General features: G+C 42.9%; 1 protein-coding gene and 1 long non-coding RNA gene across 12 annotated transcripts in view; one reads left to right on the forward strand and one right to left on the reverse strand.

Annotated features, from left to right (window-relative positions):
* Nucleotides 1–26,880, forward strand: part of PPFIA2 (PTPRF interacting protein alpha 2) — a 265,886-nt gene that overhangs the window by 122,753 nt on the left and 116,253 nt on the right. For 5 of the 11 annotated variants that reach the window (XM_080971449.1, XM_080971453.1, XM_080971455.1 and 2 more), the window contains 2 exons: nt 19,700–19,762; nt 23,374–23,415. In XM_080971449.1, coding sequence (XP_080827575.1) covers nt 19,700–19,762; nt 23,374–23,415 — 105 coding nt within the window. Of the gene's footprint in view, nt 1–16,788; nt 17,121–19,699; nt 19,763–23,373; nt 23,416–26,880 lie in introns of those variants that run through there. The other 6 variants (XM_080971456.1, XM_080971458.1, XM_080971450.1 and 3 more) reach the window with 4 other exon arrangements.
* LOC308486117 lies at nt 7,369–13,927 on the reverse strand. Its single transcript, XR_013990956.1, has 3 exons — nt 13,811–13,927; nt 8,022–8,177; nt 7,369–7,924 (listed from the first exon to the last, which is right to left on the reverse strand). It is a non-coding gene; the product is annotated as an uncharacterized lncRNA (long non-coding RNA).

Consider the following 26,880-nt stretch of genomic DNA (forward strand, 5'->3'; position numbering starts at 1 on the left):
AACCCGCAGCACTGCGTCTGCGCATGCGTGGGTCACGATTCAGCGCTTCTGTGCATGTGTGAGCACCAAAACCTGGAAGTAACCCGTTGCGGTACTTCCGGGTTTGGCGCAGTGCGCAACCCGAAAATGCACAACCTGAAGCGTCTGTAATCTGTATATGATATTTGGGAGGTGAGGTATCTTCTAGTTTCACTGTTTAGAAATTTTGGGGACCTGGCCGTGAGGGGGAACTTCAGACCTGGGGGCCAAATCCAGCCCTTTGCAGCCTTTGGGATGCTCTCTGGATTACTGCCACCCGTTCTTTGACTGCTTTTGCTGAGCTGGAATTGTGATCTTGCTTTTTGCTTGCTTGGAAAGTAGAATGTAGAGGGGTGTGGTGTTTGTAGAAACCTCTGAGCTTTGCACGGCTAGAATGTAGCCTGTTGTACCAATGGAGGAATCCTGTCATTGTTCTGTGCACTATTGGCCCATCCCACCACTGGCATGTGGCCCCCAGAATGATGCCCATAAGGAAATGTGGCCCTTGGGCTGAACGAGGTTACCCACAGCAAATTGTCATATGAAACATGGCTGTTATAGTTGAGTTGCTTCATGAATTTGAGAGAGAGAAAGCCAGGTCCCCTTACCACCCCTCACATATAATGTATACAACATGTACAACATGGGTGTAGCATTGTAGAAAAGAACACCACATGTAAGTGGTCCTTATCTGGACTTCTCTAACCCCGATGCAGATTTTGTGAATAATATACAGTACTTAAGGTCCTGTTGTGGCTGATGCTGCATAAAATCTTGATTAATCCAGCTAATTATTTAAAAGACGTTTCAGCATGTGCATAAACATCCCTATGGAATCTAGTGTCATGCTTTTTATATTATTATTATTATGCTCTGTAAAATATGTTTTTAATGTTGTACACTGCCCTGGGATCTTTTGATAAAGGGCAATATAGGAATCCTATTATTAGTAGTAGTATTGTTATTACTATTATTTATTAATTGCAGTGGAGAGTATACTTAGGGGCTCAGATTCAAATGTCTGCTCAGCCATTAAGCTTGCCAGACATCACCATCTCTTTGCCTACCTTATTTTGCAGGACTATTGTGAAGCATATTAAGGTTATATTGTAATCTATCACTGGTAGTTTGGGATAGGATAGGATAGGATAGGATAGGATAGGATAGGATAGGATAGGAAAGCAAATCTTGGAGTATTCACTATTCAACACTTTATTAGATTGAGCCATAAGAAAAGAAAAGAGTGAAAAGGGAAGGAAAAAGCAGAAAACTGGAAAATAGATTGCTGTAGAGAGCTCAAAACCTCTTGCCCTGGTACCAAAGTGGTTGAGTTGCCCTTGCATCTTGTATTTTGAAAGAACTTCATTGAATCAATATTTCTCATTGGCACTCTTCCTGGAGTGCTCACCTTTCACTCATGTTATTGCATTGTTGTTTAAAATATAATATAACCTTTACATAAACTCTGAGCTGTATATAATGTGACTATCCAAGGCATTGCTGTGGCAAGAGGTTTTGCTGTGGTCAGAGACGTATGCCAGAGAAGATGAGGCCCGACATAAACAAAGGGCAAGGACTTAATTTGAGATTGTGCTTTAAATGCCTCACTCACTAATTGCATGTCATAGCAGCCACTAAATGCATTCCTATGCAGAACTATATAATAGCTCAGGCCGTAGGGCATGAGACTCATGATCTCAAGGTTGTGGGTTCGAGCCTCACGTTGGGCAAAAAGAAAAAGAAAATTATTACATTGCAGGGGGTTGAACTAGATGATCCTAGCGGTCCTTTCCCACACTACAATTCTGTGATTCTATTAAAAGGGTTGTCTTAACCACATTGATTAAAGCCTGAACTGCCCATAGTCTTCTGATTTTAAAGGATTCTACAATTTTAAAAAACAAAAAAGTTATGAGAAAATTATTTGCATTAGTTCTGTTCTTAGGGGGAAAGGAAACTGGTGATGCACATGTTGATGATGATTAAAAAAATATTTTGGGGGACTTTAGATATTCACCTTGGAAATAAAACATCCAATAAGTGGCTTCCATTGACTGGTCATACTCAGCTTCCAGTGTACTGCTGCTTCTGGTCCTCTAGGAGTGCAGGATGCAGCCTAACGTGGCACAGGAAGCAGACTGTGAAGGCCATATCTCTCCATGAATGGACTAGGCAAGAGGAAGAGGCAAAGGTCTAGCAAGCTGGGCCACACTGTATCAAAAGGAAGGGGGAATTCCACGACTGTCCCATTTATGGCAGTATTCTATTTACCCACATTCTGGAACAAATGTCCGCATGGAAGTGCCCGTTTCCCCAGTTCTACAAAAACTCATGGGTAGGAATCTGGCAGCTGGTCAGTCAAGGACAGGAGCTTACCAGAGAGCTTCAAGGGAGCTGTTGTTGCCTCATCCCTGGCTCAGGCTATGCAAGAACTGTTAACTGGCTTATTTTGTGATAGGGTTAAACTCTTCCAAGGAGAAGCAGATTGGAGATCCTCCTGGATCCAGCTTTGCTGCTTAAGACTGCATTTTTTAATCAGTGGGAAATTCCCACCGATGAATCATTCCTGAATAGATATGCATAAGATTGTCCTGTAAGCCTTAGATGGTGGCTGCAGCCAGAAGTGGCCTTTCCAGCTTCACTTGGACTTGGTTTTCACAAACAAGAATTAGAGATTGCAGCCAGATTTCAGGTGGGGACTCACATGATTGAATTCTCTTCCATATGCTCCCCACCCCCATAAATATAGAAAATTAGATATTGCATAGGGGCATAGGAAGCTGCCTGATATTGAGTCCAACAGGCCCATCAAACTCAGTGCTGTCTATACTATATAATAACGACCCTCCAGGTTTTCAGAAAGAATATTGGGAGAATATTGCATCATGCAGTGATGCAGTCCAGAGACAGGGTCCCCCCCCATTTCACTTACAAATCTAAATCTTTATAAGTGATGACTAATAAGTAGCAATGATACAGAAAATGTGAAAGTTGTGCAGAACGTTGCTAAGCTAGCAGTGAAAGTTAGAAAAGGAGGCTATGCTAGAATTTGATGACTAAGGATATTTTGTAATACTGCTTCATTTTATGGAGTTATGTCCTGCTTTGCTTGTTATATGGAAAATATATACGGGACAACTCACAGGTTAGCAAATTGATATATTCATTTATTCTTTCAGTTTGAGAAAAAAGGAAATAGGAAGATTTCCCAATTGGAAATTCCCATGCGATTATTTATTTGCGTGTTGAGTCCCACAATGCCACCCCCCAAAAAATTCACACTTCACACATCAATTTTTGTTTAAGGTTTTTGGCATAATTTTGGCCACAACTTTATTCAAAATACAAAAAATGTGAGTGGTTGCTTAGGCATTGGTTATGACTATCTGTCCTTGCCCTCAGGGACAGAGCTGGCCTTCCGGACACCAACGGAAGCCAGCGTGGGAAACAAGTATTGGGTGAGAAAATGAAGCTGGGCATCAGTCCCTCACTTCTCACCCTCATGTTCCTGTGGGGCTTGCACGGCCCAAGTCCGATGCCAGGGACAAGGACGAAAAGAATGGCAAGCCCCTGGATTCCTTTAACGGAATTCCCTTTCCGCATCATTTGGAGGGGTAGGCACTTACCCCTCCAAGCACCAATTTAACCAATGCCTAACCGCCAACCTTACAAGTTGTGACGATTTGCTACGCAGTAGGCAAAAACCAAATGGCACCAGCCAATCAGCCAGATGGCAAAATTCCTACCAGGCCCCCGCTCCAAGGCGGACGACCCCATGACAGGCATAGCAAGGTCAAGCGATCAAGAAAAAACCACCCTATTAAAGGGAGGGAGGGCGGGTGATCCGGTGCAAAACGGCCAAGAGGACGTCCAACGTCTGGCTCCTGTATTTAAAGACTCTGACCCCTCCTCCAAATTGGCAACAATCAAAACTCCCCAGCAACCCAATTTTAACCACTTAAAGGCTTGGGTTCCTCACCAAATCTGCCCAGTAACGGCAGGGTGGCTTGTTCCCCCAACCGCAACACGTGCTCTCTGTTAGGGAGAACACGCTTTGTGCATTAGTAACAAAGTATTAAATTACATTCATTAGTGGTTTGCCCTTTGACAATCTAATTGATTTCAAATATATAAATTACTTCAAAAAATAAAGAGTGACTGGATGAATTGTTGTTAAATATTACACCCTCAATCTGTTTCCTTTTATTATAGCCACAGTGGGTTTAAGCAGCTTGCCAGTAGTTCTGTACAATTAGAAATAGTGTTAACAGTCTGGAGTTCTGCTACTGAAATCTGCTCTAAAAATGGTCTTGCAAACTCTTGTGGCAATTTATTGACAGGGCAATGTTAACTGAGTACATGGGCAGACAATGCATAGAGAAAGATCATTTAAAAATGTAAATACTTAAAGCATATTTAGGAATGGAAAAGGCCTGAAGTTTGATAAATATGAGTTATTAGTTTCTTTTAACTGTGTGATTTATTCATTCATTCATTTATTCACTGCAGATTGTTGCAGAAAAAATTTAAAAAGTCAGAAGTGCACAATTTTAATTTCCTTTGCATAAATACATGTATTTCACACTGAAGAAAAGCCAAAGTCAGAACGAGGTTCAGACTTCGGTTAACAGTAAATCAAAGACAGTAGATCTTCTGCTTGGAATTGGAAATGTAACTTACTGAGTCTTTTCTGCCAATTTGTTCCCAGCATCCATTTTAAGCAGAACAACTACTCATTGGCAAGACTTTAGCAAATGCGTTGTTGTTTTTTAAAAAGAAAACAATTGGCAGTTTGAGAGTGCCGATAAACATACGGCTGGAGTTGATGTGGAAGACATTATGTACTTAGGTTTTCAAAAAAGCTTTTGATCAAGTCCCTCACCAAAGACTGCTGAGTAAGCTTGGCAGTTATGGAAAAAGAGGAGAGATGAATAATCAACAGGTTAAGGGACAGGAAATGGAGGGCAGGTATAAATAGCGAGCTCTCCAAATGGAAGTATGTAAGAAGGATCTCTCTTATCTGAGTAAATGGGCTTGTCATGGGCCAGGAGTCGGCTTTACCTGCTGAGCAGCAGCCTGAAGGAGCAGAAGGCAAAGTGTCTCCACCTGCTGCTGATCAGCCTTCTTGCTCCTGATGAGAACCAGCTGGCTCCAGCTTTCTTAAGCAGGGTTTCCAGCCTCAATCAGTTGCTGGGAACAATATTTGTTGTCGTTCCTGAGCAGACCTTGCTGCTTCTTGCGACCTTGGACCCTTGGCTTTCTTTACCCCCAGATCGTCTGACTATATGAACTGAGGTACTCTTGACCTTAGGACTGGACTGGACCTTGTATATGGACTCTGCCTCCAGGCAAGTACCCCTCTGAGACTTGGCTGGTCTGCTGGCTTCTCCTTCCACAGAGCTCTGCTGTGGCTGGCAGCACAGGACTAGGAAAGGTCTGCTGGAAATGAACCTCTTTCTTTCTCAAAATAAATGGCTACCATCCAATGGTGGATGCCATTTCCTGATAATCACAAGTGGGGAGGGTGTTGTTGCATTCGGGTTCTGCATATGGGCTTCCCTTGGCAGCTGCTTGGCCAATGTGGGAATTAGATTAAATAGGCCCTTGGTCTGATCCAGCAGAGCTCTTCTTCTGTTCTTACATCTATGTTTTTATGACAGCACAATCCTATGCCTATTTACTCAGACGTAAGATATAGGGACGCAGGTGGCGCTGTGGGTTAAACCACTGAGCCTAGGGCTTGCAGATCAGAAAGTCGGTGGTTCAAATCCCCCGTGACGGGGTGAGCTCGGTCCCTGCTCCTGCCAACCTAGCAGTTCGAAAGCACGTCAAAGTGCAAGTAGATAGATACGTACCCCTCCGGCGGGAAAGTAAACTGCATTTCCGTGTGCTGCTCTGGTTCGCCAGAAGCAGCTTAGTCATGCTGGCCACATGACCCAGAAGCCGTACACCACCTCCCTCGGCCAGTAAAGCGAGATGAGCACCGCAACCCCAGAGTCGGCCACGACTGGACCTAATGGTCGGGGTCCCTTTACCTTTACTTTTTAAGTTTCACAGTCTTCAGTAGGGTTGACTCGCTATGAACTTACAGTGGATTCAAGTTACAAGAATGGAGATTCCGGCTAAACATCAGGAAGAACTTTATGACAGTAAGAGCTGTTTCAACCGTGGAATGGACTCTCATGAGAGGTTGTGGACTTTCCTTCCTTGGAAGTTTATAAGCAGAGGTTGGATGGCCATCTGTCATGGATGCTTTAGTTGAGATTCCTGCATTGCACGGGTTGGACTAGATGACCCTCGGGGTCCCTTCCAACTCTTCAACTCTTTTCTGTGATTCTATGCTTAGACTTTAACCCTAAAATGATTTTTCATTCTTGGTTAATGGATTGTTTTTTTAGAGCATGCCACCTTTTTTTGACCCCTCCTTTCTAGTCAGCAGGACCAATCATTGAGCCATGGGGCTCTACCTTGTTGACCCTTGTGACTTTTTCTTAATCTATTTCAGGAAATTGAAAGATTTCAGGGCATAAGGTGTCTTTTTATGGTACAATATAACCCCCACCCCCTTCCTGTGCTGCACTGCAACACCTTTTGAAGTTTCCTCTGAGTTTCTGAAAAGATGCTTATGCTGTGTGAAGGAACTGCTGTTGCAAAAAAGATAAAAGCCCCCGTAACACAGAGAGAGCTGGTTGTGTGCTCCCCATCAAAACTCAACACCTTTGATAAAGCCCCTTGAACACTCTAATTTATCAAGACAATGATTCATTGAAGCAGAGTGCCAGAAAGCCTAATACCTTTTTTTGGAATGTACAAGAGAGGGGGGAAAACCCACACTTCTTTATATATGCTTGGATAAAAGGAAGGGGTCTCTTTTTTTAAAAAAGAATGTCATGCAAGTTATATCAATTGAAATTCCATTCTTCTACCCAAGTGTTAAAGCTTCAGAATATCTTCCTTCCATTGCACCTGACCACCTTAATGAAGGATGCAATAGCAGGCAGAGGTTCCCTTCCATCATCAGTCTCTTTTCACTTCCAAAAACCAATGAGGAGACAGCTAGAGAAGAGCTGGCATGTAGTGTCTTCCCACACTTTGATTTTGGACAGGAAGCTGCTGCTGCCACCTCCCATCAGCCTGTTCTCAATAGGTGTAGTTAACCCGGCCTTCACTTACCTGGTTATCTCCTTTGGACTGCTGCTCCCATCAAGCCCAGCCAACATGGCTGTGCTGGTTGGCACCGATGGGAGTTGTAGTCCAAGACATCTGGGAGGCACCATATTAGCAAAGGCTGCGTTAAACTTTTTAATCATTGAGGGTTTCTTTTAATATAAAAAATACAATCAAGTGGTATACTGTATAGATTTTATGAGATAATAAAATAATAAAATAAAAGCAGCAGCTTTGCTGCCGCTGCTGCCACCTTTGCAAACTCAATAATGTGAAGCAGCAGTAGTGAAAAATCAGCATCCATTTCTTTCTTCTCCAAATGTGTGTGTGTGTGTGTGTGTGTGTGTGTGTGTGTGTTTATCGGGAAATAGTGCATCATTCCCTGAAAGCCTCATCTGTGGCTCCTGTGTCACTAGTTGAACTAACAGCTGGTGGAAAGAAACCTTATTTTTCTCAGAATACCATGCATTGGCTCATTAGATGGGCAGTGTGTGAACACACCTACCAGCAGGTGGGGTTATCCTTTCTTTGATTTTCCTTTCTGATCTCCATATTTACAAATTAATCCAGTCATTTGTGGGGTTGTTCGACAGTCTGGTGGTGTCCCTCTGTTAAGAAAATGCTAAACCAGAGCAAATTAAGCTGCTTAAAGAGCGCATTAGTGAGTGATCAAATATACTTTCCTGTGTAAAGATCACTCGCATCATGTTATGATGTTTCCAGTTTCATTGTGATGGATCTGAAATGGCAAAGAAAGAATTGCTCCCAAGTCTGGTCCTGCAAGGCCTTCTGCCCCCTTTCCTCCCTCTTATTTCCTGCTCCTTCCACTGCCATACCTTCCATACTTTTACTGCTTCCTTGTTCTGTCCAATTTGAAGAGTCCTCCAGATCGCATTTGGTGCCTAGTGCCTGTGATGAGGTGAACTTCCTGTTTTTTTATGAAGCGGAAAGAAGCCAGGTCTTCTGGGTTAAGCAGAGGGAGAAGATGTAGCCTAGAATCAGAAAGGATCCTGAGATCTAGTAAGCGTTCTGCTTTGTCTCCCTTTCCCTCACTACTTCTGCTTTCTGCCCAGTCCTTCGATCAAAGTTGTTTGTGTCCTAGCCTCACATCAACCTGTTTTCTCCATGAACGATAAGAATGAAAGAATGTAAGAAAAGACCTGCTTGATCAGGCCACGGACCCATCTAACCCAGGCCCCTGTTTCCACAGCAGCCAACCAGATGCTCATGGGAAACCTCCACGCAGAGACAAGATGTAACTGCATCTGTCCCAGCAACCAGCAGTCAAAGGCAAAACGCCTCCACCCTTGGAGATAGAACATAGCAATTGTGGCTAGTAGCCATGGATAATCCTTCACAAATATGTCTTATTCTCTTTTAAAGTCATCCAAGTTAGTGGCTATCATGGTCTCTTGTAAAGGTTTTGTGCTGTCTCTGCTTTTGCTAAAGTTGACAGAACTCTCTTATCTGACCCCTCTCCTTTCTCCCCCATTTTAAATTTGTATTTCTCTTTGCACATCTCCCTAGCTTCCTTCCCTCCCACACCTCCCCCTTCTCCCACAGCAATATCTGTGGAACAAGATGCAAAATTATACTGGGAAAATTGTGTCGGCTGTCAAGAAACAAGTAACCATGATTGATAGTATGAATCCCTTCTGTAACTTGTTTCTAACTAACTTCATGTTTGACAAATACAAATGCCTTTCGTAAGTAAGGATTGTTGTCATACTTCATAGGCATCAAAATGTTTGATGCTTGAGGGCTGTTATTTGTGAGTGGTGGGGTTTTTTGTGGGGTTTTATAGGATCATGTACAATCAGTAGGAGACAGAAGTTCCAAATCTATAACTAGTAGAAGACAAGAGCACACAAGGCATTACAAATAGTGCCAAATTATAGGACCTCCCTCAGGTGGCAAGTGGGGTTTCTCCAACTATCACAGAGAAGCCTATCTGGTAGCAGAAGAGTTAACAGGCCTGTATGCTTCATTAATCAAATGTTACTTGTTTGTCCACACATGGAACCACAAGGGTATGACATTTGAGATTTTTATCCAACATTATCGTATGTAGTGGGGGATATTGCCCTGCACCTTAGTTACCTGAATTCCAGGGAATTTGCTAGAAACACCGAGTTCCAATGTAGGTTCAAAATAAATTTGCGTCTCTATACATCATCAAAATGCCACTCCCGACATCCGGGGGGGGGGTTGCGGGCTCACGCCCCATTCACACCCTCGCGGGGCTGGCTGCAGCCCCGCGGGACCAAGGGAATCCTGGGATCATTAGTATTCATTATTCACCGCGCCAGCCAATTGGCTGGCGGCGGGGACGGGACTTGTAAGTCGGGCAGCCCATACTCGCCCCTTTCTTTTCCTTTCAGCAGCTGCGGTTTCCCTCCCTCCCGCCCTTTAGGTTCCTTTCTGGACTTTGCTATGCACTTCGGCTTGTCGCCGCAAGGGGCCTGGTAGGAGTTTTTCCATTTGGCTAATTGGCTATATTTTGGAAGCCACTTGGTTTTTTCGCTTACCTCGTAGCAAAACGTCACAACACCTTGGTTTTGGCGGTTAGGCATTGGCAGGGGTATTATTATGCAAATGAGATGGGGGGAGGAACGCCATCACCTCCCCCAAATGCTGAATGGTAGTTCGTTAAAGGACTCCGGGGGGCGTCGCCTCGTCCGAAACCTATGGAGGCTAGGGCCTAAAGCGCGCTTCCGAGCGGTAACCCCTCGGGGAGCGCCTAGGGATGTGCATCTCGGGGGCTCCCCCTGTTGGTGCTTAACCCTTCCCGGTTATACCGGCTAGTCTGATAGGGCCAATACCGCTCTTACCTGTAATCAATAAAGTTGTGGCCATTTTTCACCCATTAACCTAAATTCGGTGTCCTGTGTCTTTATTTATTCCATTCTGTGGGAGGGGGCGGGAATAGCCACGCAACGTGGTTGAAATGCAAAATGGCTTTGTGATTTGAAATAGTCATACCTTGGAAGCTGAACGGAATCCGCTCTGGAAGTCCTTTCAACTTCCAAAATGTTCAGAAACCAAGGCACGGCTTCCGATTGGCTGCAGGAAGCTCCTGAAGCCACTGAAGCCATGCCAGACATTCGAGTTCCAAAGAATATTTGCAAACCAGAACACTCACTTCCAGGTTTGCGGCGTTTGAGAGCCAAAACGTACGAGTGCCAAGGTACGACTGTATGAAGATGCAGGAATACAGGATAGAAGAATAGACACAGCCCCCCCCCCCCCCCAGTGCCTGGACCAACAGCTTGACTTGTTTTATGATACAGGCAGAGTCAGGAAACATTGCTGTATAAGGATCAGGGCGTGGTGTTAGGGATCTGGAAGGCTGAAATGAAGACTTAGATGAACCAGAAGTGGATCTAGGATAGAAACATTCCTATTCTTAAGTCTCCCTGTTCTTATAATAGGGAATCTTTGGGGTTATTAATGGGAGATGGTGGGCTGTAGTGACTTACGCCGAAGAGACAGGGATGGCTCTGTGTTGTGGGTAGGCATGAGTGGTGCTGTCACTGGTTGACTTTTGAAGCTGTTGATGGAGGTGGTATTGATACGTGCTTAGATTTTATCAATTTTTGTTCTTGCGTATTTGTTCCTTTGACACCTTTTTGTGTGTGTGACAGTATCAACATTCTTGCTTGGTTGTTGACATTTGAGTAGCGAGTTATTCCAGTGTTTTGACATTTTGTTGTTGTTTCTAACCTTCTTTTGTGACGAGAAGGAAAAGGGAAGAAAGCTCCCCACCTACATGTTATGTACCTGAATCACAGCATTTCTGAGGGATGTAGTAAAGGAAAGTTTTTGATGGTGGCATTGAAAGCAGATCTGTATCTATCTATCATCTATCTATCTATCTATCTATCTATCTATCTATCTATAGCATGTATTTGGGCTGTTCATTTTGACTATATTACTGTTTAGCTTATTGTAAATTTCAATCCATTTTTGTTTGGGTAAATAACTTTATTTTAGGAGCAGCATTCTGATTATTAGTCATTGGAAAACAATCCAACACAGAATTAACAATTTGTGATTGTGAATTTTGAAGCATACCTCAGTCTATGACTGTTAGAAGTTATTATTTGCTTCAGAATACAAATGCCCTACACACAAGTAATTTGTGAATAGGGCTACTGCCTGTCGAAGTTGCAGAACTAGACATTGTCTTAAAGCAGATGTCTTTTTGTTCGGCTCTGTTTTTACTTTTCTTTTTTGGGAGTGAAACATTGGTTCAGTATTTTTATATTAGGGCTACTATCCTATAATGCGTAAGCTAAGTCTAGCCGTCTGTTGCCTACAAGTGGGGAATGCAGAGTTTGATCTCCGCTAAATGGTTGGATAGATACCTGTTGGGGATATGCCACAAAATGACTTATTGAGCAGGGAGTGGGGGAGAGAGGGAGGCTGTAGGTTGTATCTAATACTACATTTGTGGAGTCCAACTTGCACCACTGGACTTCTCCTTTCCCCACACTCATTCAAAATTGGCTCTGAAGGGTCCTCCAGATTTTGAGGTGTATGGGAAGCAGCAGAAGAGGAAAAATTCCTATGTGCAAGTTGATGTCTGCTGCGCTAGCTGAGCAGCAGTGTTGGATATGACCTTGTGCATGTCGAGTTAATTACCACATGTTTTCTGCCATCATTTTATGAGTCCCTCTCTGTATAGCCATCAAGCTAACACTTGAAAGGACAGAATGCTCTGTCGCAACTTTATTAAAAGTTGCAGTTTTTCTTATTCTTTCCAAGGCAGCTTTTGTCAGAGACTCATGGCTATGAACTCCAAGCTCTGTTTTGCCCCCCCCCCATCCCAATATGGAAATATATGTAGTATTGCCTAATTAATGCAGTCAGTCTTTTTGTAGATCAGTTTTTATGTGGGCATAAGCGTGGATAGTTTCTTGGGAGGTCTCCAAGAAAAGTCTTCCTCTGAATCATAAGCATCAATCTTGTATCACATTCTTACCTCTGACTAAGTACTGATTCGAAGCCTTGTGATTTTGAAAGTAGGGGATGACAGACACTAAAGTTTTCCATGTTTCTGTTGTAATAGACCATATAGGGACACAGGACAGATCAGATGGGAGAGAGTAGCAGGGAGGATATTTATGTGGATAAAAAGGACCTGGGAAACTTCCTTTTTGTGATCAGACTATACAGTGCAAAGCAAGATACTTGCATGCATTTGCTTGTTTTACAGTACAGTCATACCTTGGGTTACAGATGCTTCAGGCTGTGCGTTTTCGGGTTGTGCACCACACCGAACCAGGAAGTACTGGAATGGGTTACTTCTGGGTTTTGGCGCTTGTGCACGCGCAGAAACACTAAATCGCGCTTTGCGCATGTGCACAAGCGCAGAATCGCAGGTGCGCAGACACGGAACTGTGGGTTGCTAACGCTGTGGGTTGCAAACATGCCTCCCACACAGATCATGTTTGCAACCCAAGCATACTAAGGAGAAGCCGGGTTAAACTGGGCAAGTAGGTGTAGTTGTTTCAGCTGCATGTGCTTTGGCAGAGTTACAGTAGGGTGGGGCAACTTGGGGTTTCTACCCAAATCTTCATGGAAAAGGTGAGTGAAGAGGGAATTATTCCTGCATTGCAGGGGGTTGGACTAGATGACCTTTGGGATCCCTTCCAACTCTACAATTCTGTAATTTGAAGGGAATGAGATATGGGTCACCAACCTTTTAAAGCCATTGGGCACATTTGAATGTTAAGAGAGTGCTGGGCGGTGCCAATCACAAAGTGGCTACTGTGGGGTTCTAGTATAACACAGGGACCACCAAACTGGAAAGGGAGAGGGATAGGATGAAGGGGAGAGGGAAGGAGAAAGAAGAGTGCAAGATGATGCAGGCATGCCTCCCCCCATCAGCTGCCCCATTGATGGGTAAAAGAAGTATCGACATAATAATAATAATAATTATTATAATAATTAATTTATTATTTATACCCTGCCCATCTGGCTGGGTTTCCCCAGCCACTGTGGGTGGCTTCCAGCCAAATATTAAAAACAATACAGCATCAAACATTTAAAACTTCCCTAAACAGGGCCGCATTCAGTTGTCTTTTAAAAGTAAAATAGTTGCTTATTGCCTTGACATCTGCTGGGAGGGCATTCCACAGGGCAGGCACCACTACCAAGAAGGCCCTCTGCCTGGTTCTCCCTAACCTCACTTCTCACCACGAGGGAACTGCCAGAAGGCCCTCGGCGCTGAACCTCAGTGTCCGGGCTGGACGATGGGGGTGGAGACGCTCCTTCAAGTATACAGGACTGGGGCCGTTTAGGGCTTTAAAGGTCAGCACCAACACTTTGAATTGTGCTCGGAAACGTACTGGGAGCCAATGAAGATCTTTCAGGACCAGTGTTATATGATCTTGGCGGCAGCTCCAAGTCACCAGTCTAGCTGCTGCATTCATCAGCAACTCCTGTGTTCACTCTCTGAGATAAACTCTTTGCACCTCTCCTCTGTTTGGAATGGAAAGGAAGGAGGGTGTCCAGTGGTGACATATGGGCATGAAATATGGGCACGCTTAAGCAGGCATGTTCAGTGTTGGAGAGGCTGAGGAAGTGCAAACAGGAAGTGAACAAGAAGGGCAAACATTACCTTGTGTATTGTGGATTTCTGAAGGGATATTGACTGAGACATTTCATAGTCACCTTAGGTGGTACTGGCAGGCACACTGGCACCTGTGGGCACTTGGTTGGCGACCCCCTAAGTAAGAGGTTTGGAATCAGACAGGGGTTCTTAGAAGTAGTTCTAAGAATGTGGAGCAGAAAGGGTGGAATCTTTTGAGGATGTAGGAGACCTTTAAATGGCTGAGGACTGTGGAGTCAGAGGACAGATTACCACACATAAATGTATATGATAGTAGAATGCCTAAAATAGGCTTCCTCAACCTCGGCCCTCCAGTTGTTTTTGGCCTACAACTCCCATGATCCCTAGCTAGCAGGACCAGTGGTCAGGGATGATGGGAATTGTAGTCTCAAAACATCTGGAGGGTCGAGGTTGAGGAAGCCTGGCCTAAAATATTCTGGAGGGAGGTGCACATTGATTGACCCATGTAGAAAGACTCTAACATGAAATCTTGACAACAGCCTACTAGACAGTGTTCTGACTGGTTTTGGTGGTAAGCTTCCCAGGTAAATGGTTTCAGAATGATGCTATAAGGCGAAATTGGCTGGCTAAGGATGATAGGGGCAAAGCCAACAGCCAAATCAGTCAGTGGTTTATCTTTTTAAAAGACGACAGAAATAAAACCAGTCTGTTTGATTCAGTACTCTTAACAACAAAAGATCAATGTCTACATAGAACAAGCTGACTGTTACAGATAAGGTGACAGTCACAAAGGCAACTTTGATGGACCTGAAGAGAGTGGGCCGTATAAATCACTTCATTCACCAAATGAAGGGTCATTCTGAGCATTGTGCAAGGAACATATAAAATGAATCTTCAAGTACTATGCTTATTTTTTATTCTAGTTAAAGGAGCTCTAGAAATATGTCATTTATATGATTTTCACTGGGGAAACTATCTGCATACTTTTTTTAAAAAAAGAGAGAGACTCAATTTGTGCTCCTTAGCATGCTAATATCGGAGTACCTCTAGAATTATTTTCTAGTAAACATGAACAGGATCAGGCTATTAGGATCACAGAGGCTGAAGAATTAGATATGATGCTCAAATGCATATGAGAGCATCAGATACATCCGTAGGATCTTTAGGTTCAAACTAGATGCAAAATTAGGGACGCGGGTGGCGCTGTGGGTTAAACTACAGAGCCTAGGACTTGCCAATCAGAAGGTCGGCGGTTCGAATCCCCGTGTTGGGGTGAGCTCCCGTTGCTCAGTCCCTGCTCCTGCCAACCTAGCAGTTCGAAAGCACCTCAAAGTGCAAGTAGATAAATAGGTACTGCTCCGGTGGGAAGGTAAACGGCATTTCCGTGTGCTGCTCTGGTTCACCAGAAGCGGCTTAGTCATGCTGGCCACATGACTCGGAAGCTGTACACCGGCTCCCTCGGCCAATAAAGCGAGATGAGCGCCGCAACCCCAGAGTCGGTCACGACTGGACCTAATGGTCAGGGGTCCCTTTACCTTTAGATGCAAAATTAACCATGTCTTTGAATTCTGTGCTTGGAATTTTTTTTCTTCTTTTTTTTAAATGATCAGAAAGACCTGGTCTGGATCTGAACCACGATACAGAGATCTGTAGATGAAAATGATCCTCTTTCCTGAAGCTGCTATTTGAAGCAAATTGTAGCTTGGAGGGGGGGGGCGGGGAACTGCCATGAGGCAAAAAATTAAGTATTTTCTTCTTGTGCCAAGTTCCTGATCAGGATTCAGCATTCTCTGGCTGTTGTTGGTTTAAAAAGCCATGAAAAAGAATCTGAAGGATTCAAAGTCAAGGTTGATAACATGTGTAGTTTACTTTTCTGGTTTTCAACAAGTACAGCTGTGATGCCTTCTAGGTCACAGGCTGTGTGCACGGCATACATTTAAAACTCATTTAAATCAACTATTATCACATGACTCCCCCCCCCCAAATCTTGGGAACTGTAGTTTTAAAAAGGGTGCTGGAGATTGTAGCTCTGTGAGGAGTAAACTACAGTTACGTACCAGGGTTCTTTGGGAGAAGTAATATGCTCTCAGTGTGTGGTGTTGTACACAGACAGTCATTGAATCATACCCAATGGACTTTGCTATGGAGAGTAAGGGCCTAGACATGGATAAACCTTCTGAATCAGTTAAAGCACTAGTTGGATCCTGAACAAAATGACATTAATAAGTGGGTAAAACTAATGCAGTATTAACAAAATCATGAATGATAGGACCTACTTTATTTGCTTGGGGGGGCAGACCTCAAAGTAAATTGTGACACTGTTAGGATATCTGAACCTAAGGGGTCCGGATCCAGTCACCTTGTGCCCTTGCCGTTAGCATGAAGGAGTCAAGCAAACACCAGGGTGGGTTTCACAGAGAAAAAGGTTTATTGCAAAATCTGCGCAGAGTCAGCCAGTGGAATAGCTTCCAAAGACTGGCCGCGCCCCTATTGTCTTCCGAGCATTCTTATACTGAAGCTGCAAGCTTGGCCCCCAGTTGCTCCCCAATCAACAGGCAGAGATACACTTTATTACCTTATTGGGCTAGCTAAGCCCCCCCTCCCTTTTGCAGATCTTTGCAAATATTATTTGCTTCGCGTTGCATCTTTGCACAGCTGAGGTGAGAAGTCAGACAGGAAAACCACTACCGGCCTGCAGAGCTGAGCCAGACAGGAAAACCACTGCCGGCCTGCAGAGCTGAACCTGCATAGCTCAAAGCAATTGTTAGCTGGAGCTAGCTAAAACACGATGGAGTTTTACCTCCCCCCTCTTCTCTCCTCTCCCTTCAACACGAATGAAATGTATGCACTAGTGAAATATACAAAAGCGATATTTTCAGTATTCTTGGAAGGATCTCTAGAAATGTTAAAATGAAAGTTATGACTCTGCCATTTTTCTCATGCAAAGAATAATAGAATCAGGTGTGATGCAGTTGCTGAGGGCACAATAACCCCTTGGCATTAGCTCTGTGACCTCACTTCTGCAGCACTGATGCAACATCTGCCTTCAGCCAAGGATTGCCAGCCATCTTTTTTGGTGCCTAGACAGGGGAGGGGAGGGGGTCCAAAGTAACAGCCGCTCGTATGCCCTGTAGAGCCCTGAAAGCCAACAATCACTGCTTAGTGTAAGGGGGTCGAAGGGCAAGTTGAGCAGAGCTGGGCACATCAGTCCCACTTGCCAAGTCCAGAGGGCTGCTTTAGCTGACGTAGAGCAAATGATTGCTTGTGCTATGGCAGCTGAGTATGTTCAATGGATCTGGCTGGCTGGCTACAGAGGATCAAGATCTGGAATCCTGGCTGCTGTTCTGCACGTAGCGTGGTAAGGCCGCTGCTGTTTACTGTGACAGATACTCACTCTCTCCCTTTTATAAACATGGATGTTTACATTTAAAGTGCTTTCAGACCACCCTGAGCAATAATGGCTTCTCCCTAAGAATCTTCAGAACTGTAGTTTATCAAGGATGGTGAGACTTGATAGGAGATCTCTACCCCCCCCCCACTCCCAGCTACAATTCCCAGAGTTCCCTGGAAAGAGGGATCTATTGCTAAACCACTCTGGGAATTGCAGAGAGGAATAGGAATCTTCTAGCAACTTCTCAGTGTCCTAAAGAAACAGCAGTTTCCATGACAAGTGGTATGGTACTGCTTTAATTGTGCAGATGGGGCCACGGCATGCTACAATTACGACATATTTTCATTGTGAACATACAGTTTTGGGAAAGCAGTTTACCGTCTGCTTTTTAAATGGTTCTTATAAAACTTCGGTGACTTTCCAGTTTTTAAGAATTCTCCTGCATGTTTAATGTGAGCTTAGTTTGTAAAGTGGTGACATTGTGCTTCACTTTCCCAGCAAACTGAACTTAATAGTGTCCATTCCTAAATAATATTGAATTTAGCTCTCTGCCCCTCCTCCACCCCACATTTCATCCCTATCTATAATATTGATGAGTACAGTATATAGGGTTTATTTTTAGGCAGATTTTTGGAACAAAGCTTATATTTCTTACCTTGAAAAGGTAAAACAACAACAACAACAACAACAACAACAACAACAACAACAACAACAACAACAACAACAGAATATTGATATTGTTAGACCTATCTGTACACTTTAAGCTTGTTAGTCAAAGGGCATTTGGGCTAGAAGTCTAAAATGGTTTACTCTAGAGCAGCCTCCACTGAGGAGGCTTGATATGTGTGGCTCAATGATTAAATCTTATGAGCGGTTTGCAGCTGAGTAGACCCACTGAAATTCATTAATGTGACAAAGTTAGGTCCAATAATTTCTTTGTAGGTCTACTCTAAAACTTTGTTGAATACTTCCTCAGGTGTCCTGTCACAGTCTGTATAGCCATTCTCCAGAAGCACACATACACACTGTAAACACACGGTAACATTTTCCCCCTGTGTGTTTCTCTTTAAACATGAAAAATCAGTTTTGCGAATTTTGAAAAGGAGGGAGCTGATAGTGCTATTCCCGCACCTCACTTTTTTGTAAATATTCATTGTGCCAAATCCTGACTGTTTTGTTTGAACTCAAGTGAGTTTAAAGGGCAGTTTGAATGTGCCTTATGAGACTAAAACTCTCGGGAGTGAGGTGGAATTAAGATTTGTACAGAGTCCCTTGGATCGTGATCTAAATTTCTAAACCTTTGCAAGCAGCAAGAAATAATTTCACCAATGCATTGTAAATTCCTGCCAGACAGTTTAGCAGTAACATAAAAAAGAAAGAGCATTTTAAAACATGTGTGGACAAAAGCTACTTGTTCCAGGTTATGAAAATTTAATGTTTGCATCAAATAAAAAAGCATTTTATCTTGTAAAGTAGAGAAAGCATAATTATTATTGTGTTATAAATTTTATTCCTTTCATGAATATGTCTAAAAAGTGCAAAAAAATATAAATCATTTGTATATATTTCAACGTCTGCAAGGCTTGGCTCAGCCAATAAACTTGGTTGCATAACAAATTTTGGCATGATGTGTTTGTGTGACTTAAAGATTCATAATGCTCTTAAGTGTGTGAGTTGTCAGCAAGTACTGTGCGCAGAATAGTCTTGAATGTTGATAGCAACACACATTGATTTGGGCCCCATCTGTACTATGCAGTACATTTAAAGCAGCAGCATACCACTTTAATCAGCTGTGACTTCCTGCCCAAAGAATTCTGGGGGTTGTAGTTTTTTGAGGGTGCGCTCTCCTCCCCTCACAGACCTACAGTTCTCAAAGTAGTTTATCAGTCACTTCCTCTTCCCAGAGACCTCTGTGAATTGTAGCTCTGTGAGGGAAATAAGGGTGCTGAGCTTTGTTAGGAGACCCTAACAAGCTAAAGCTCCCAGGATTCTCTGGGGGAAGTCATGACTGCTTCAAGTGGTCTGAGGACCCTTTAAATGTATAGTGCAGATAGGGCCCTGGATATGGGGTACAATCCAGGCAGATGTTTTCTTGTGCATGCCCTGTTAAAAATGAATGGGACCGACATAATGACTTTGCGGTGTTCTTGCACAACTCCCATTTGTTGCAGTTGGCCTTGTGCAGGAGAACTCCTTTGCGGGATCATGACCTTGAACAGTAAACGCCACATTCCTGTTTACTCTAAAGTCATCAGAACTAAACTATAAGCGTATTGCATACAAGTAATGGTTTTCTGGCGTTTTTCAATCAATACTGTAATAACCTGTTTGCTCTACAATCAGCAATATGTTCTTACTATGCTAATCTACAATAATTTTTAATTTGCAATGTGAGATTTTAAGACACACTTTACAGTGAGGTTAACTGTCGCAGTTGAGTGGAAATGAAAATACATTGATGTTTCTGTCGCATTATTTATATGTGTGTGTTGTTTTTAAAGCAAATCCTTTCAATTCAGTGGACTCTCTGTTGCACACTTTTTCAGATGACGGTTGCTGCTGGTACGAGCATTGAGAATAACATTCAAAGGACCATATCCTGCCCTAATGTATGTTCTACATATCTTGGATTTTTGTCTGATTATAAATGCAAAATCTCATTATGTGAATTTGCTCTTCTGTCATCTTACGACATCATGTTCATTCCAGGCATGCTGTGTATTATACTACAAGTGAAGGATCTAAGCTGGTTACTGAATTGCCGTTAAAGCATTTCTCTTATAATTTGACAGCTTTGCTAGTAATGTCTGTGATTACATTGCCACAGTTCTCTGAGTTGCTTCCTTCCAGCGCAGTGCTCTCATCATTTGGAACGAAGGATGCAGTACCTCAAGCCCATGTTTATTTAACTTCTATACTTGACTTGATCACCCAAGGAACTAAAGTTGTTCTTTCTTGGTAAACCTTATTCATAAGCTTGTAGTACAGTAGCAGTCTTTACATTCTACATAATCCGCTATCACCCCAACAACAACAGCCACTTGCAGAAAATGAATAAATTTGCATTTATCATATATTGAAATATTCAGGTAGGTAGCCGTGTTGCTCTGACGCAGTCGAAATATATATATTAAAAATAAAAATTGTCCAGTAGCACCTGAGAGACCAACTAAGTTTGTTCTTGGTATAAGCTTTCGTGTGCATGCGCACTTCTTAGTTAGTCTCTTAAGGTGCTACTGAACAATTTTTTTATATACTGAAATATAACATCTCAGATGTATCCTCTAGGATACTCAATGACTCTGCTTCCTGCTGTTTCCTTCCCACCCCAGCATACACACAAGATAAGAATATATATATATATATATATATATGAGAAAACTGGTCAAAATCTGGAACAAAAGTTAATATATTCTTGAATCATTTACATATGTACAGGACAGTTATTTGAATAAGCAGATTTCAATCATCCATAGAAGTCACTATCGGAGCAGCCTCTTTGGTTTTATTGGCAGGGCAATCCTATAGGTCAGGGATGTCCAACAGGTCGATCTTGATCTACTGGTCAATCTCAGGGAGGTTTTGGTAGATCGTAGTCAATCACTGGCTCCTCCATCTGGCCCTGCCCCCTCGCCCCGCCCTCTAGATCGCGATACCAGAAGACGAAGCTCTCGCTGTGATGCTGACTGTTTCACTAGCGATCTCCTTGTGAGCGCCTTTTTTCCCCATTCCTTCGCCCTGACACCCCCCCCCATGGGATTTTCCTCCTTAAAAGGGGAGGGCTTTCCTCCCTAAGAAAAGCTCAACAACTTTTGACCTGAACCCCCCAAAAGGGGGAGATCACTGCCAGTATTTAATTGTGTGAGTAGATCACAATCTCTTAGAAGTTGGCCGTCCCTGCTATAGGTGTTCTGCTCAGATATCAGCCCCACTGAATTCTATGGAGCTAATTCCTGATTGGTGGGTAACCTCTGCACCCTTGCTTGGGAGTAAGCTCCACTGAACTCATTAGGTCTAAGTAAACAAGCCCAGGACAGTACTGTAACTAGGGACATTTTGGGCTTTTTAAGCATACAAACCTAGGGCCCAGTTATATCGTAAGCATTTTTCAGTTGTAGTCTTCATTCCTTTTGTGCTGACTTTAAACCATGCTGCCACAGGCTGAGGTGGCTGTGTAACTGATGTGGGACAATCACTGAGAACACCCTATTATGAGTGCCCACCAATGAAATATTCTTCATATAGAGGAACTTACGGAGGAATTCTGATGCAAATCTCAGGCTAGTATGGGTGAAGTTATTTCCTTAAGTAACCAGAATCCAGCTTCTAGAAAGCTTAGTATGTAGCAGTAACGATAACAAAGAGTCTTGTGGCATAAACTTTTGTGGATTAGGGCATCATATGCATGAAGTCTTGTCTTCAGCTGGCACATATATGCATACATGTTAATCCCATACATTGGTATAGAGAAAAAATGGTAAACAGTGAGGTCAAATGGCAGTGAAATACTTAAAGTACAGGCTGTTGTCATTCTATATATAGGCAAAGATAGGCAAAGTTACCATTCACAACAAAAGTATTTTAAAATATTTAACTTAACAATATCAGGTTGACTATGTTAACACACATAGTGGGACATTGTCTCTGTTGAAGCCTAAAAATTGATAGATGAATGGCCACTCTCAGGTCAGCAGTGGGTAATTATGTCTTGGGTAATTAAAATTTTCCAGAACTGATTTCTAAGTGTTTCCCCTCTATGATGTCATATTTGTGTCTATATATTCTTTTCCATAGAAACTTATCTGTTTGTCCTATATAGGAAGCAGAAAAGCTTTGCTGGCAAGTAATAACATATTAAAAGATGGGCCGATAACTGTTGCAAATTATGTTACTTGATCCTGTAACAGCATTATTAACAGCATCTGGGTTTGTTGCAGAGTCTGGTCTCTCTCTTTGCTAGGTGGCCTGTTGTTAATAATGTTGTTGTAATATAGATCAGATTTGGGGGGGATCAGAAGAACTCCATACTTGGGCGTACTTAGTTGTCAACAATATGCTAGCAAAAGCTGTTATTTCCTTTACAGGCATTCTTTGAAAGTGGTCTTCATTGCAGACCTCAATTCACCACCTCTCCTATGTCTATTCAGTTTTATTCGTTATTAGTCCTATTAGTGGATATTCTTTGCATGAGAAAAGCTGAACTATGAAATGAAAACTAAAAGCACTTAAGTACTCTCTTTCCCAGGTAATATTGGGCATGTACCCCTAAATAATAAGAGGCACCATTCTGGAATTTTGTATTTCACAGAATGTTATAGTTTTGGAAAACCTGATCTGGCTTTCCTTGGTCTCTAAGACTGGGTTCCTTTTTCCTACGTCCCGTATGAATTCCCTGGAATTTTATTTTTATTCAGTTTAATGTGGATTTATACTACTGCATTACTAGCTTTATGTTTTTTTTCTTTAAATGATAGTGTTCCCTTTTTTTAATGTTGTACAACTTAAATTTGCTATTCATTAGTACCAACTCTTTCCCCTCTGTCATACCACAGTCCTTTTCAGAAATGAATCTATATGTACTGAATGTGTGCAGGATCATGGCAGCACACTCTGCTCCTGAGCTTGGGTGCCTTCATTTGCTGGTTGAAATAGAGCCTACAGATGTATGCAACTCTGTATAATATAGGGAGCTCTGCGAAAACAGTGTTCAATATGGAGACGAGCCTAGGTTGCTTAAGGCATAATGCTAAACCATTGTCTAGGCAAATCTCAGACTCTCCTCCTCCAGTGCTCCCGCAAGAAGGAGCTTGCACAGTTTCAATTCTGTGGCAGATTAACTGATAGCCTGCTGTGTTGTCCCAAACCCTCACAAACTCCGGTTAAGCCCTAACAGTGGTTGGTGAAGCATGCCAATTTCAAACCATTGTTTTAAGCAACCGGCTTATCAAAATATAGTTAAGGTAAACCACAGTTTAGGTGACATACTAAACTGTGGTTGACCAAGATCAGAAGATTCTAATCTCTTCCTTACAGCCATGCTGGAGGACAAGAGAGGCATTGGATTAACTAATCTGAAATAAGGACTACTCTGCTTCAATTTTCACCATGGCCAATTCAGATCTAAAATTCCCCATCCTAGAAAGCTCTGTGCAGTAACCACAGTGAGTTTGGTAGGGTTTCTCACAGATAATGGACTCCAATTTTTGTGTTTGTTTTTTAGATGAACAATGCAGACCAATGCAGCTACTGTTCTGGAAAACAGGTGAAAGTAATTCCTTTCTGTTTTTAGTGTGATATATATATTTACACACATATACACACATTCACGTGGAAGAAACCTTTCAAAGAAGGTTGGTCTCAAATAGCAAGGGTTGGGTGGAGAGAGTAATGTATACTATATAGAAAGTAAGGGAAACACTTTAAAACAAACCAGCGCTGGATCTGGACACATCAAAGAAGCGTGTCAGTTTAAAGTATTGTAAATTTAAACAGGGAAAACAAGTAGAGAAAAACGGGACTCCACATTGCCATCTGGTGGCACAATGTTATATCACATATACAACGCATATAAATCACTTTTTCTTTACCAGTCTGGCTGAGTCCCAGGAGAAACAAAGTGGAATGCTGTTGTAATGGAAGAATAGGGCAGCTCCAGTTTAGCACTAAGTCACTCAATCCACCAGTGCAAGGATTTGTACAACTGAATCCCCCCCCACCCGTCTTCTCCCCCTGTAACTCCCTAAATCTGTTCTGGGGTTTTCCCCAACCCTCCAGAGCACTTTTGGGGAGGGTGTGGGATGTTCATGGGAGGAAAAGAGGCAGGAAAGTTCTGTTGCACAAGCATAAATCCTTGCACTAACAGAATTGAGTACATTGGATAACTGCCCATTAGCATGTGAATACAATGAGGTTGTGGCCACTGGCTGCCTACCTGTTTTCCATTCCAGCTTTCAAATATATGTGGCCACGGTGAGGACAGAAAGTACAGTCTACTACTCGCCCTCCACACATTGACAGAACTTCTGACAAGCACTGATTCACTAAATTGTGTTTTGCTTTGCAAGTTTATTTGAGTTCAAAAGCAACATGTCCCTGATTCAGATGATATAAGTAGCTAGTTGTACATTGCAGCTAGTAGCTCTCGAATGGGCATGTGTATCTTCATCTGCATTCAAAAGGTACAGGCTGCCAACTCAGCTGGGACTAGATTAGTAGTAAAAGGTGGTAATGAATATACCCTGATTCTGCCTGTGAATCTTGCTTCCTTGAGCATGTCTCTTTACTGCATTGTATCTGCTTCTTCTTCTTTGGTGATCAGTCGTAGCCGAGTAAGATTGTCTTCCATGAACATGGTTTTAACAATGAGTCCGTAAGTGACTGTGGAGGCCAGTTCTGGACCCACACGTCCTTCCACAGTGGGGACATTGGTTTCCTGGCGGGAGTTGATCACGGTGTGGATTTGCCAAGCATGCCTTCCTCTTAGCACGTTTCTCCCTTGCATCCTGAGTTCAAGTGTCTTCAAAGCCCATGACACATTTGGTAAAGGCTGTTCTCCAACTGGAGTGCTCACAGGCCAGTGTTTCCCAGTTGTCAGTGTTTATACTACATTTTTTTCGCTTTGCCTTGAGACAGTCTTTAAACCTCTTTTGAGTAGTAATCTTGCCAAGATTCTTCTTATTTGGTACAGATTCCAAGATTCTGCTTATTTAGTACAGATTCCATTTTCATGCCTTGAAAATATCGCAGTTGTGTGAGCAGAAAAGCCACACTGATGGTGTAAAGAGAAGTGTGAAAATTTTAAGCAATTAAAAAAGAAAATGATGAGATAACACACTGTGGTGGGGTTTATGCCACTTACAACTTTCTAGAAAATTAGCAAGCCAGACTGTTGTTGGTTTTTTTACCAGTTTGGCACTGCTCATATCCTATTTATTTAAAACGTATACCCTGTCTACTTGCTCTGCAAGAGCTCTTAAATCAGCTTACACTGCAATTCAAAATACAATTCGAAATTATGCTGGCCATGGGCTTCTTCATATTGCACCAGAAGAAGGGTTGGGAATGCATATGAGATTGTACCTATAGGCTTATCACTTGTCTTGAGATCATAAGAACAGCAGATCTTTGGTGGATCAGACCTTCCAAACCAGCATCCACCTTTCTATCTCATCCAGAATCCTTTGGTGGAGGGTCCATAGCTCAGTGGTAGAGTGTCTGTTTTGCATTCAGAAGTTCCCAGGTTCAATCCCCAGCATCTCCAGTTAGGACTAGGAATCCTCAAAATACTGGAGCCTCTGCCTCAAATGTTGGAGGTCGGCTGGCAGACACTGTAGACCAGGTATGGGAAACCTGTGGCCTTCCAGAAGGTGTTGGACTCCAACTCCCATCATCCCCAAACAGAATGGATAATTGCCAGGGATCATGGGAGTAATAGCCCAACAACATCTGGGGGGTACAGGTTGCTGAAATAGCCTTGGCCCAGTATATCTGAAGGCACGTCTCCACCCCCATTGTTTAGCCCGGACACTGAGATCCACCTCTGAGGGCCTTCTGGTGGTTCCCTCACTGCGAGAAGTAAAGTTACAGGGAACCAGGCAGAGGGCCTTCTTGGTAGTGGCACCTACCCTGTGGAACGCCCTCCCATCAGATGTCAAGGAAATAAACAACTACCTGACTTTTAGAAGACATCTGAAGGCAGCCCTGTTTAGGGAAGTTTTTAATGTTTGGTGTTTTATTGTATTTTTAATATTCTGTTGGGAGCCGCCCAGAGTGGCTGGGGAAACCCAGCCAGATGGGCGGGGTATAAATAATTATTATTTCCATGCTGAAGGCACTGCATCGCTAGCTGGACTAATAGTCTGACTGTATAAGGCAGTTTCCTATGTTCCTTCCCAGCCCAATATGTTTTTAATATTTTTGTAATAAAATAACATTCATCAATGCAGTGGTACCTCTGGTTGTGAACGGGATCCGTTCCGGAGGCCCATTCGCAACCTGAACAGAACACAACCTGCGTCTGCGCGGGTCGTGATTCGCCGCTTCTGCACATGCCCGTGACTGTACCAACAAATAATGTATAGTCCCCATATATCAACAGTGTAAGTAGAAGTAACAAAATTTAAGACCTCCAGCTACTCCTGCTTATTTATGGATATAAGTAGCTGTGTCATGGGTAGTTGAAGACTTGGCAATGCAGTCAATGATTTAGTTTTCTGACAGTGTCCCTGCTCAGTTTTTTCCTTTTAACATGTGATTGACATAAGTGAGGTTTTGTTCCTTTGCTTCCAATAGTAGCTAACTAGGTACCAGGCAGGGGGTGAAAGCAACCCTGCTTTCCTCTTCTCCTTGTTCACATCTGATATTCAGGACGAACAAGGATGTTCTATTAGCTATCATGGCTTAATAGGCCTTTTTGTGACTAATATTTTTTTCTAGCCTACACAGGCTGCACACAGCCAACTAACTTGGTAGCAATCACTGTATCTCGTGCGTCTAAATTCCATGATGCTTTGTGTGCTATTGTACTTCGTTTTGTCAATTTTGAAGCTACTGCTGATCAGTAGGTAGGTTCCCAATGCCCCAAGGCTAAACATGTGGAGACTCTGATAGCTTTTACCCATAGATTGCTACTGAAAAGTCCCATTAGTTTCAGCCAGCCTTCCTTTCAAGTAAGTGTGCTTAGCAAGGCAGTCTTTTTCTTGTGGCCCCATTGAGCATCCATCCTGGA

The sequence above is a fragment of the Podarcis pityusensis genome (assembly GCF_964106645.2).
Source record: "Podarcis pityusensis genome assembly, chromosome: 10".
Taxonomy (NCBI): domain Eukaryota; kingdom Metazoa; phylum Chordata; class Lepidosauria; order Squamata; family Lacertidae; genus Podarcis; species Podarcis pityusensis.